At 41.8% G+C, this 13,435-nt stretch overlaps 2 protein-coding genes across 2 annotated transcripts; one reads left to right on the top strand and one right to left on the bottom strand.

The window, feature by feature from the left end:
• Positions 1 to 3,223: 3,223 nt before the first annotated feature.
• On the bottom strand, positions 3,224 to 4,045 carry LOC131241978 (uncharacterized). Its single transcript, XM_058240335.1, has one exon. It carries the CDS (start codon positions 4,043 to 4,045, stop codon positions 3,224 to 3,226), a length of 822 nt encoding a protein of 273 aa, XP_058096318.1.
• A 3,440-nt stretch (positions 4,046 to 7,485) lies between these two features.
• LOC131242123 (V-type proton ATPase subunit D) lies at positions 7,486 to 9,636 on the top strand. The gene is made up of 2 exons (XM_058240554.1): positions 7,486 to 7,658; positions 8,516 to 9,636. The coding sequence occupies exon 2, from the start codon at positions 8,547 to 8,549 to the stop codon at positions 9,330 to 9,332; it is 786 nt and encodes a 261-aa protein (XP_058096537.1). The 5' UTR covers positions 7,486 to 7,658; positions 8,516 to 8,546; the 3' UTR covers positions 9,333 to 9,636.
• The last annotated feature ends 3,799 nt before the right edge of the window (positions 9,637 to 13,435 follow it).

Here is a 13,435-nt window from a genome sequence, read left to right as displayed (position 1 = left end):
ATGGACCGTCCATCATGTAGGTCCACCTCCGATTTGGGCCGTCCATCATGTGGGACCCATCTTGGAAATGGGCCACTCATCATTAGGCCGACCTTTGATGTGGATTGTCCATCATGTAGGCCCACCTTTGATGTGTTTGCTCATCTGTGGGTCCCACCTTCAATGTGGGTTGCCCATCATACAGGGCTCACCTTGGATGTGGGTCATCATCATTAGGGGTAGAACTTTGAATTTGGATCATCCATCATGTATGACTACCATGATATGGCCATCATCATGTGGAGTCCACTAGATCATTTACACATTCCTTAGATGATTTCCCAACCTTATGAACTTAGAAAGGATTCATGCTCACAAAGAGCATATTCCCTTGAATAATTTCTTTAAGTTGATGTGTGCAATGAAAATAAGTAAATAAGTTATTTTTAGAAGTTGAAAAGAAAAAAAAACACTTATAAAAGTAAATTTATTTTTTTAAAGCAACGAAGGAAATTCATTAAAAGAGGGGAAAAGCTATGAAGAAGGAAAAGATGAGCCAAAAAAGGAATGCTGAGATAGCAGACGACTCCAAATCAACCTAAAAAAGAAATATCGGCCCTATTCAAATCCTTTACATTAACCGCCCATTCTAAAACCATCGATTTAGCCCTAACACCCACCCTCTTTGCAGAAGTCGAACGATCGTTGAAACATCTATCGTTTCTTTCATCCCAAACAGCTCACCAAATGGCAAGAATGGCCATGCGCCAGATAATCGATTTGATTTTTCCAAACTTGGACCCGTTCCACGCAATCAACAGTTTATCAGCTAATTCCAGAGCATACCAGGATACTGAGAAAAGCTGACAGAACTCCATCAATATGTGTGAGATGAAGGAACAGTGAACCAACAAATGGTTCGCGGATTCCGCTTGACGCATACAACAAAGGCAAATGTTGACAATTTGCATGCCTCTCTTGGCTAGATTATCGATAATAAGAATTTTATTACGAGCCGCAAGCCACCAAAAACATTTGATCTTTGGCAGGACTTAATATTTCCAAATAAATGGGGTCGCATCAAATTGAAGCTATGCCGAGGATAAATAGCTGCATAGAGGGACCTGATTGAGAAGACTGTGGACTTTTCCAGGAGTCACTCAATGCTGTCATGTTGAGAGGGAATAAGTTTAGATTTGGAGATGCATTCGTGAAGAGACGTATATTCATCAGCCTTGCTGTCATTGAGATTTCTGGCGCACTTGATGTCCCACACGAACTGATCGGAGGTGAAATAACCACATCTATTAATAAAGGTCCCTCTGTCAGGAGAGGCGATATATTTGCGGGAATAGGAATTTGAGAGGCTTGTCTCCAACCCAGACATTTTCCCAAAAATAAGTCGCTGAACCATTACCTAACACATACCTACTGTTAGCTATGACAGGGTTTTTGGCTCTGAGAATTCCTTTCCAGATGTGAGAAGCCTTGTAGTATGACTTATCTTTAGGCCACTAGTTGCCTTGGGAAGCACCATACTTTCCTCTAGCAATCGAAGCCCAGAGGGTATCTTGATCCGAGGCAAATCGCCAAGCCCATTTCCCCAGCAGCGCCAAATCTATAATCTTCAGGATCTTAACATTCGCACCTCCCCCGTGGAAAACCTTGCATACCTGATTCCATTCAAGAAGATGAATCTTCCTTCGGTTCTCCTTACCAAACCACAAAAAATCTCTGCGAATTTTTTCCATGCTCTTAAGAACCGACCCCGGGCATCTATACAACGACATGAAATAAAGGGGAAGGCTATAGAGAGCAGCTTTGATTAGAGTCAGCCGACCACCCAGAGATAGATATCAGCATTTCCAGATGGTAGATATTTCTGAAATTTAGTGATAACCCTATCCCACATGCTCTTCGGTGGGGAACCTACTGAAAGGGGCAGACCAACAAAATACGTTGGGAAGGAATCTATGCGACAGCCAAGCACGGAAGCAAACTTCTAGAGAGAATTCTGCGAAACATTGACACCAAGGAAGTTTGATTTATGCAGATTGATCCTTAATCCCGAAACCGCTTCGAAACAGTGAAGAGCAATGAGGAGGTGCTCTATTTTCTCCTTCGAAGCTTTCGAAAATATAAGGGTATAATCTGCAAACTGTATATGAGTTAGGGGGGATGATAGACCCGGCATCTCAATACCACGAAGAAGACCATGCTCCCGACCTCTCTTTAACATTTGGGATAGTGCCTCGCCTACAATAAGAAATAAAAGCGAGGAGAGAGGGTCCCCCTGTCTTAAACCTCTCAAACTCCTGAAGAAGCCTCTAAACGAGCCATTTAGAATAACAGAGAAGTGGGCCGAACCAATGCAAGCAGCGATCCAATTTTTCCACTTGGCTCCAAAGCCCATCCATGACAGCATATATAACAGAAAATCTCAATCGACATGGTCGTAGGCTTTAGCAATATCCAACTTACAGAAGACACCTTTGTATGTGGACTTATGGCAGGTATGCAGGACTTCACTAGCAATGAGTGCACCATCGATGATTTGTCTTCCTCTTATGAAGGCATTTTGATTGCTGGAGATGAGACTCCCAATGATTTTCGAAAGATGAATTGATAAAACTTTTGCCAAGATTTTGTAGGGACTCCCTATTAGGCTAATCGAGCAAAATTCAGCAAATGAAGATGCACCTGCCACCTTGGGGATCAGAGAAATAAAGGTGGCACCAAGGCCTTTCGATAATCTTCCTTGCATATAGAATTCATGGAGAAATTGGAGGACATCCTAGCGCACTAAATCCTAGAAGATTTGGTAAAAAGCAATTGGAAAGCCATCAGGACTAAGAGACTTGTCCCTTCCCAAAGCATCTACGGCGGCCTTGACCTCTTCTTCTATAAATTGGGCTTCAAAAAAATCCGCATCATCAGCCCGAATCCTGTTAAAGGAAATCGAATCAAGAGTCGGTCTGGACCAGTCCTCGGACGATAGAAGCTCTTGAAAGTGAGAAATGACGAGGTTTTCTATTTCTTTTCTATCCTCGATTCTATTGCCTTTGTCGTAAATGCTGAGAATAGCCTTAGCTCGAGAGTGCATATTGGCCATTTGATGAAATAACTTAGTATTTTTGTCCCCTTCTGCAATCCATTTGGATCTGGACTTAATCTTCCAAGACGCTTCTTCTTCTAGAGCTTTGTTCGATAGGTTTTGAATGATGGAGATATGCCTGACTAAGGCCTATTTAGACATCGGAACTTCTTTAGAGACGCGATCAATTTTTTGTAACTCAGACATAAGAGCTTCAATCTTTGCCTCACGATTCTGAGTTTCCTCCCTTCGCCATTCCTTCAGCTTCTCCTTGAGAAGTTTGAGTCTATAGAGTAACTTATGGCCAGCAAATCCTTTCACCTGGAAGGACTTCCACCATTCTACGATTTTCTGATGGAGACCCTCTAAATGGAGCCAAGAAGAATTGAACCTAAAAGGTTTTGGGCCCCAGTTTTCATCTTCCACAGTCAGCAGAATCGGGTAGTGATCAGAAGTGGTTCGCGGTAAGGTGATTTTCTTAATGGTCAGGAAAGCTTCAAGCCATTCAGGTGAGACAAGTAATCTATCCAAACGAGATTGGATAGGAGAGGCCCGACCATTGGTCCAAGTGAATCTCGCACCCAAGAGAGGCAAGTCAATAAGCTCCTCTTGCTGGATCCAGTTAGAAAAGCGAGCCATGGCGGAGGAGGGTCTTCTGCGTCTGGAGTGATCCTCTGGATAACGCGTAATATTAAAATCGCCAACCACACACCACGGTCCAGAGAATGACCGTCTAACCTGTGAAAGCTCATCCCATAAACTAGCCCTTAGAGACTGACTGATAGGCCCATAAATAACTGAAAGGAGATACTGAGAGGAGGAAGACTTATCTTGAATAATCATAGACATCAAGAAGGTGCCTGAAGAAGAGGAGACAAGGTCCCATTTAGAAGATTTCCAGGTGATAAGAATCCCACCCGAGCTTCCGACCACATCAACAGTTAGCCATTTCGCATCATTAGCTTTCCACATAGAAGTCAAGAGGGAGTCTTTGAAATGAGAGACCTTAGTCTCCTACAGACATAGAACGTCAGGATTTTTTGTGTTGATGGTTGCCTTAATGAGGCTCCTTTTATGTCTTGATTTTTTGGAGCCTACCCCCTAACATTCCATGAGATCATCTTCATGAGATCACTACACTTCCCCGTTTGCCCTGACGTCTAGAACTAGAAGCAGAAGATGAGATGAACCTTGGACTAGCTTCTAGACATAGCAGCTCGTGAGAACTTGATATCTTGACTAAGTGTTTAGCAAGGGTAGATTTCTTCTCAATGGGCCTGCCTCTATTTTCAATACATTGAAATAAGGTAATATAGTCTTCTACCCTATCCCCAAAGGATAAACCAAGAGATCTACCCACTTTACCAATAACATCTCGTATCCACCGCTTCTTCTAGATCTTGGTCAATAGCTCAGATCTGTTCGTTTCCGATGTCAAAAGATCAATTAGAGGATCAGTTATCATCTGCAGTGGCTCCTTTATAAGACACCCAGAAGACACAAAATCTTGAAAAAGAGTGATCAACCCCATGTCCAGAGCGTCAATAGACGGGAGGGAAGAAGCAGAAGGAGAATAGGGTGAATACGCCAGAGAGTGGGTCTTTGACGAACTTCGGTCGAACAGAAAACGAGGATTGGAAAGGACGTTCGAGGCAGAAAGGGGACTTAGGTTGTAAGGGGGCATGGGAGTGGGGCAAGAATAGGAAGTAAAGGCTACCGAAAGAGGCAAGTGAGGTTCGACGGTTGATCGGGTGGAAACGCAGGTCGGGTCTGGATCCACTGTAGACCCGCCTGAAAAACGAATCGAAAGAGGAGGAATGACCTGGGCGTTTGCCACGTGTCGAAGGGTAGGACTTAATCTGCCTTCAGCTCCCTCCACGTATCAAACACATAGATCCTCGTGATGAGAGGACGTACACCCATCAGACTCTTCGAGCTCCACACGACCATCATTGTTTCCTTCTATGAGCGCCACGTGTCTAAGATATCGTGTCGCGATAGGAGCTAACATAATGGCCCTGACGCCGGTTGCAGATTTTCCTGGATAAAATCCAGACGAGTTTGATCATTCTCCGAAATATACGCTGGAAACTCGACTGAAAGTTGATTGTTGGAGGCATGTGTCTTTCGAGAAGCAGCACGTGTTGCCATTTCAGAGTCCTTCGATAGATCACACGCCTGATGAGGAGGGGTAGGAGCTGGAGAGGGCGACTGAGATGATAGACGGACTCCACATGTCGTAGTGGTGGCTACGGAGCGATCATTCCGTCTGCTGGCGGAGAGAGAGATGGCAGGCGTCAGAACCGGTGATCTGCTGGAACATGAGAATTGTGAACCTTCGTTCCGCCATAAATGAGAGGTTCATGGCTGCTCCGGCGAGAGACCTTCCCTGATTCGCCATAGATCGCCCCAACGAGGTAGCGGATCACCGAACGCTTCCTTGATCACTGGGAAGTCGAGGCAATGGTCCTCCACGATCACCTTTACCGACGAAGGCGGGTCAATTCCCTTCTTTCTTCTAACTCTGAGTCTGATGACTCCGATCTCCTCCCCTAGCTTCGTCTTCGCGTCCAATTCCAGAAACGATCCCAGATAAGTGGCGACTGCAATAAAGAATTCATCAAACATAATTCTAATGGGATTCCCTAGACTTGGAATCAAACATTCTCCATGCCAAAGCTCGAGAATTCTTCCCACCTCTTTACTGTAGCCACCAGACTACCAGAATCAAGGTGACTAGCCATGATCAACATTTCCGAGTTGATCCCGAGGCATACCTTAAGCCATAATTCGTTATAACCCACCGGTTTAATCTTATAATTTCCTAGGTTAAAGCCCATTGTTTTTGCTATCCAGTCCTTCACCTGTGAAAGCAAAGCTCCTTCTTTACAAATAATCACCACTGAGTCCTTAGGGTCTTCCTCCTCTTTGAGAAAGAGGCTAGGATTGATAGTGATAGGAACGCCCATTTTGGAATAGGGAGAGGACGAATCCACAGATAGGGAATAAAGTGTGAATCTACCGTGGAGGGGACGAAGGCGGCAAGAGGATCAGAGAGTGGGGATGTGCCGGTGAAGGATGCGCAAATGGCGTAACATTTAAATTTAATAATCAAAATGATTTAATAAAGTAATTTATCAATTTGTTGTGTTACCCTGTGAGGTTAGCTTGATGAATTTGTTGTACATCGACACGGTTAATCTGTTTTTCCATCTCATTTTAATATGATATGGAAAACCTTAAGCGGATCCAAGTATCAGGTGGATCACACCTCTAGAAATGGTAGAGAATGACCATTAAAGACTTTCTATGGGCTACAAAAGTTTTGGATCAAGTTGATCTTTACATTTTCCCTACATAAGTGGTCTGGTTGACCTTATCAACAGGTTGGATGAAAAATAAACATTAAGGTGGGCGCCATGGTAGGTGTTTCATCCATGCCGTTCATCCATTTTTCCAGATAAATTTAGGGCTAATAAAAAAATGAGAGGGTTATAAATCTCAGGTGGACATTAGTATGGGCCTAGGAAAATTTTAATGATGGGATGTTTAATCACCACTGTTTCCTGTCGTGTGGTGCACCTGAGATTTTGATCTTCTTCATTTTTAGAACCACATTTTAGAATGGTCTGGAAAAACCGATGGACGGCGTGGATATACAACAAATCATCAAGGTGGGCCCCACGGTAGGTGTTACAGGCAACACCTAATCCGCTCCCGGACATAGGGGTCACTACCGAATCCGAGTCTGTCAGGCATGCGGCGCTTTTTCATCCGGTCTGATCGGGAACGGATTGGCTACTCCCCTTGCCACTAGCTCGGTGGCTGGCGGTCGGTGCTCTGTGGGCCCCACATGATGTATGTGTTTCATCCATGCCGTTCATCCATTTTTACAGATAATTTTAGGGCTGATGGAAAAAATGAGAGGGATATAAATCTCAGGTGGACCATACCATAGGAAAACAATAGTGATTGGATATCCACAATTAAAATCCTCCTAAGGCCCATTGTACTGTTTATTTGAAATCCAATCTTTTGATTAGGTCATACAGACCCAGATGAAGGGAAAAAACAAAGATCAGTTGATCCCAAACTTTTATGGCCTCCAAAAAGTTTTTAATGGTCAACGTTCATTCAATACTGTTTCCTGTAATGTGGTCCACTTGAGAATTTTTATATACCTCAATTTTTTGGCCTCATGCCATAAAATGATCTATAAAAATAGATAGACGGCATGGATGAAGCACATACATCATGGTGGGGCCCACAGAGCACTGACCATCAGCCATTGGCTGGTGGCAGGGGGAGTAGCCAATACGTTCTCGGTCTGGACTGGGTGATGGACGCAATCCCCATCCAGTCAGTATACATCACATGTACAATTTCTGAGTGGCTGCGTATGAAGCGTCGAAGCAGCCCGAGCATCATATAACTACCCTGCAACAAATGCTTCAGCAGGGAAATGCTCTGTACCATTTTCCCGGCCTTTTCTCTTCCGTTCTCAGATCAATCATCCAAACGAGAAAAGGAAAGCCATCTGCGATATATATATATATTTTTCCTGAAGAACAGATCCAGAGAAACTGTAAGTTTTCTATCTACGTTGATCGTCGTGAATTCTGTTTGATTAGTAGGATTTCCTGTGTCGATCGAATTTTTTACGGTTGTCGATCTCGAAATTCGGAGCATTTCGTCATTTCCAGTTCGAAATCTTTGAGAAGCTTGTGAAATTTGAAGTATCTGAAGGAGATTGGAAATCGGGCGAATTCTAGCATTTTTAGGGTTTCAGATCTCGAAAGCATTTGGTCATTTCCAGCTCGAAATCTTTGAGAAGTTTGTGAAAATCGAAGCGTCTGATAGAGGTCGGAAATCGAGTGATTTTCTAGCATTTTTGTTTCAGGTCAAGATATGGACATCTGTTTATTATTATTTAAAAAACAGAATTTCGGGAATTTCTTGGTCGGGTTTCTGAAAGCTGTTGAATTCCCAGAAATGGGCAATCGCCAAAAATTTTGAAGATAACAGTCAGTAGCTTTTGGGCATTTCTAACTGCAGGATCTAACGAGCTTTGAGGGATTTAAGTCTTTCTAGGGCAAGGTCTTTGAGAAATCTGCATCTAGATCTAGGAACTTTTAGGGCTCTTTTGGCAGCGTGGAAGAGGGATTTGCTGTTTTTTGGTTGTTTGGTAGCAAGGAATTGGAGGGATTTGGATTTGAGAGGAATTCCCCCAAATGAGCTCCTTTTGAACTCCCACCTCAAAGGTATGATTTCAAATGATTTCAAATCCACTTGATTCCTTACGGATTAAATCCACCTGATTCCACATGATTTCAAATCCACACTGCCAAACAAGCCCCTAGGGATTTTCGTTTCTAGCTATTTGTGTTCCAGTTCTTTTAAAAAATTCTTCAAGTTGCTATAAACCCTAATCTTTCTCCTCAGTTTCCAGCCAGGATCTTCGATAATCGCAAAAATGTCCGGCCAAAGTCAGCGTCTGACTGTCGTTCCCACCGTCACTATGCTTGGCGTCATGAAAGCCCGCCTTGTTGGTGCCACTCGCGGCCATGCCCTCCTCAAGAAGAAGAGCGATGCTCTTACAGTTCAATTCCGTCAAATCCTTAAGAAAATTGTCTCCACAAAGGAAACCATGGGTGACATCATGAAGACCTCTTCTTTTGCACTCACTGAAGCTAAATATGTTGCTGGTGAGAACATCAAGCACATTGTCCTCGAGAATGTCCATTCAGCATCTTTAAAAGTCCGGTCCCGCCAAGAGAATGTTGCCGGCGTCAAACTCCCGAAATTCGAGTACTTCCATGATGGGGAGACCAAGAATGATCTCACTGGCCTGGCCCGTGGTGGCCAGCAGATTCAGCTTTGCCGCACTGCTTATGTTAAAGCAATAGAAGTTCTTGTCGAGCTAGCTTCACTTCAGACATCATTTCTGACGCTTGACGAGGCAATTAAGACCACGAATCGGAGGGTGAATGCTCTGGAGAATGTTGTGAAGCCGAGGCTGGAAAATACTATCAGTTATATCAAAGCGGAATTGGATGAGCTCGAGAGGGAGGATTTCTTCAGGTTGAAGAAGATACAGGGGTACAAGAAGAGGGAGCTTGAGAGGCAGCTTGCAGCAGCAAAGGACTTTGCAGAGGAGCAGGTTGCAGAGAAAGTCTCATTGAACAGGGGGATTTCGATTAATGCTGCGCACAACTTCTTGTCTGGGACGGCAGAGAAGGACGAGGATATCATTTTCTGATGGAGGTTGGTTTCTCTGTTTTTCTTTAGATTTTATGGTTTTCTTGTGATGCTGCTTGGTTGTTGAGAAACTTCTTTTCGTGATTTTTTAATGGCTAATATCACGCCATGAATAAGAAATCTATTTCCATCCGTTTCAGACAGAATGTACATACAATCATGGTTAGACATTATCTATCCTGAACCCCTTTGCTCATTAGTTAGTTTACATAATTCTGTTTCTGGGTTTCTTGTTCATGAATGAGGATTGATGTTGTACCTATACTTACTGTAATCAAGTCTAGATGATACTTATTATTGTCTTAGTTGCTTATCTAATTCTCCCTGTGTGCAAACAACTATCTATCTACCCATGTGTGTGCACTTTAATACATTTACAAGGTAGTGATAATTAGCTACCTGATCCAGTGCCAACTGCCAACCCATGGTTCAGCAGTAGACAGAGTGCGTTTCAACATTGAGGTCATGGGTTCGAGTGCCCATGGTGTGTGTGAAAGAATAAAAAATAAAAAATAGCTACCTGATCTGATTTTCTCCTACTGATTTAATGAGCCTAGAGAACATGCTAATGCCTGATTTTTGTTTCTAGTTAATCCTTTGGCAGCTTGCTCCCTCTCTCTCTCTCTAGAGGACTGATAAAAAACTTGTCTTTGGCGTCAAATACAACTTTGATGCATGTCGTTAGGGGGCTAATTTCAGGGCAGATGTCTTAATAAGGCGTTTCTCATCCATCCTTTTGTGTTGATTGTGTTCATTCATCGGCCACATGGATTCTTGTATCTTGCTTTTCTTCTTGTAACCAAATTTTTTCAATTGTTAATGAGAAGAGAGAGAAAAAAAGTGAGTTGCCAATCACTTTAGGCATGTTTGGCTTTGCTAAAAAAATGTTTTTTTTTTTGGTTGTTGTTTTGGTGATTGTGATTTTGAAAATCATGTTTTAGGCTTAAGTGTTTTTGGTTAGCCACTGAATCAATTTTAGAAAAACAAATTTCCAAATTTGTGCTTTTTCCTGTAATGCCTTGTCCGCTCTTTTCCTACAGTTGTTTCCGCTTCTATAAACTTGTGAAAAGCTGAAGTAGGACGTGGCATAGACATATTCCTAGTGTGGTGGGACCAAAAGAAGGCCAAATGGAAGCGAAAGTAGTCTGTTAGATCCGAGCCCAGTCATAACTCCTACGTAGGGCATGACGTAATTGGGCCCCAGGCACATCCAGTTCGAAGAAATTCAATCTAGATAGGGAGATTATCGTTTGAAGTGTGAACCGTACATCAGCCATAACTTTTGATTCGAGTATCGTTACAGGACGCACAACCTATCAATCTTTACCGTAATGGGCCATCCGGGGTCAACCGACTCACATAGTGGGTCGCACTCGACTGCTTCACTAGAAAACGCACACTTTTAGTTCAAAATTGGGATTTTAGGAAAAATTACTATTTTTAGTAGTTTCGATTTTTGTCATATTTCCTTATTTTTATAGTTTTAAATTTATGTCCTTTTTAGAAATTACTTGTAATCATGCTAGGACTCCCCCAGTAAGGTTTATCTGGACTTTCTATTTTTGGCAAATTAGGCTTGAGATGAGTTATTTCGGGTGACTTTCAATTAGGGTTTTATTTTTTCTTTATTAATGGTGTAATTGGAAAAAAACATACACATTAGACATTATTCAATAAAAAAATATTGGAGTTTTATCTCTCTCTCTCTCTCTCTGTTTGTTTTTTTCTTGTGGATTTAAGAAAACTACCTTGTGGATTCAAGGTTTTGATTACTTGAGAAAGACAATGATCTTTTTCATTATCCCTTCACGGTCTTCCCTGCAACAGTTGGTATTAGAGCGAGGCTTTTCCTTAGTTCTATGAGATCTAACAATAGTGTGGGCAACAATTCCATGGACGGGGCTTCAATCGGGATGGAGTGGAAGAAGGGAGGAGATTCTCGAACAAGGAAAAGGATCCAATTACTTTGAAAGAATTGAACGAGGAGCCGTATGAGGTGAAAATCTCATGTACGGTTCTATAGAGTGGCAGTAAGGGTGACTTATATGTCAACTTTTCCACTATCACTTTAAAAAAACCAAGCTTTGCCTTACGTAAAGTTTCTAGGGTATGATTAACCTCTGGATTTGAAATCACTGCTTATATACCTGGTATTGGCCATAATTCACAATAACATGGGGAGGAAAAAGAGGTAATAATAACTTGGTCCCATGCATCTACCATTATACCCACAATGATCAGCCATACAATTGATATTCATAATGGAAAGGAACATGTACCTATTTATATAACAAATCGTATGGTTAGTCACAAATTGGGAGAATTTGCACCTACTCTGATTTGATATCCATATAGTAAATAGTAAGGAAAAGGACTGACACAAAAAAAAGTATTCAATTTGGATATGGATCATAGGATCTGCCAATAACTCGACCCAATAAAATACAAGTTATTTTAGTTAGTTTATTCGGAATCATTAATTAATTCATTGTAGAACTGATTGATTGGCTTCTATTCCAATAAAACTAACTTGTGTTTATAGGAAATCCTATGATACAACTGAGATAAGAGATTACTAAAATTACCTTTATCAAGAACAATCCTATGATAGCGACAATATTTGAAGCTTTCCAATGGGAGAATCTGCAAGCCATGCAAGGATTGCGAGCAACAACCGACCGTTTGACGAAGGCCTTAGGATAGACCTATGTTCATAATAATGAGCAACATGAGATCGGCGATGGAGCTTGCAATCATTATGTTCGTGGTGCAACATTGGTGATGAATTGCAGGTCCCACCCAATAATTGTGAATCGCATGGATGGATGCATGGGTGGATGATGGATGGATGCATGCGTGCATATATGGATGGTTGGATGGATAATGCATTTGTGTGCATGCATGGATGAATGGATGGGTCGTCATGCATGTGTGTTATGGATGGGCTTAGGCACCTCATCTTCATTTCTTGTTGATCGAATCTCCCATATGGGGAAGAAATCGCAAATCGGAAGCTCGGTGGGCTGGAATCCAAAAGGTATACAATATTGTAATATTATGGGTTCTTTGATTATCTCGTGGATTTCACTTTGAATTCATGTTTATGTATGATTCTCATGCACTGACATGGATTTGAGCAGAAAATCGAGAGATTAGATGATCGAAATAGGAAAAATTGGGAAGAGTCTGTTTTTCCCCCATTTTCATGCCTAAAATAAGTAATTGGGGGCCTAAATGTGAACATGATGATGAGGGTGGGGTGATCTATGGATTCATGTTGATCTCTTGATTTTTTTACTTATTTTTATTTTTGAATTAAAAAGAGCTTTTGTTTAATTTGAAAAAAAAAATAAAAATCAACCTTAAAAAAAAATTTAAAAAATTCTGTTTTGTTTTGATATTTTCTTATTTATGTTCCATGTTTATGATTAATGGGTTGCATTTGTTGGTGGAAAATCTTTTTTTTTTTTTTTATAAAATATTTTAAAAGAAATATGTTTATTAAAAATATTTTAAAAGAAATATGTTTATTAAAAAAAAATCCGTTTGAATTTTTTTGTTGTCTAAATGCATGGTTATATGAAATGCATGTGTGTATATGTATGCATTCATGGATGGATGTATGGATCATGGATGTGTATGTATGCATGGATGGCTAGTTGGATGGATGGATTATGCCTGTGTGTGTGTGTGTGCGTGCACGCATGGATGGATCATGGATGGATGCATAGATGGATGGTTGGATGGGTGGATAATGCATTTGTGTGCATGCATGGATGAATAGATGGGTCATCATGCTTGTGCGTTATGGATGGGTTTAAGCACCTCTTCTTCATTTCTTGTTGATTGAATTTCCTATTTGGGGAAGAAATCGTGGATTGGAAGCTTGGTGGGTTGGAATCCGAAAGGTATAAAATATTGTAATATCATGGGTTCTTTCTGTTGAGGTGTGGAGCCTCATCTGGACCATGCCGCTCGGCCGGTCGAGTGGCCCGCTTGACCGGTCAAGGGTTTGCTCGACTCAAAGTCCAGCGAGCAAAAGTTATTTTTGGTTCATGATGCTCGACCGGTCGAGTGGCCCGCTCGACCAGTTGAGGACCTCTC

Source organism: Magnolia sinica, chromosome 4 (genome assembly GCF_029962835.1).
Source record: "Magnolia sinica isolate HGM2019 chromosome 4, MsV1, whole genome shotgun sequence".
Taxonomy (NCBI): Eukaryota; Viridiplantae; Streptophyta; class Magnoliopsida; order Magnoliales; family Magnoliaceae; genus Magnolia; species Magnolia sinica.
The sequence above is the reverse complement of the archived record's forward strand: the minus strand, read 5'-3'. Positions and strand labels throughout refer to the sequence as shown.

Bases quoted from the DNA above. Each gene is read 5' to 3' on its own strand.
- LOC131241978 (XM_058240335.1), bottom strand. From the start codon at position 4,045: ATGTGGAAAGCTAATGATGCGAAATGGCTAACTGTTGATGTGGTCGGA.
- LOC131242123 (XM_058240554.1), top strand. From the start codon at position 8,547: ATGTCCGGCCAAAGTCAGCGTCTGACTGTCGTTCCCACCGTCACTATG.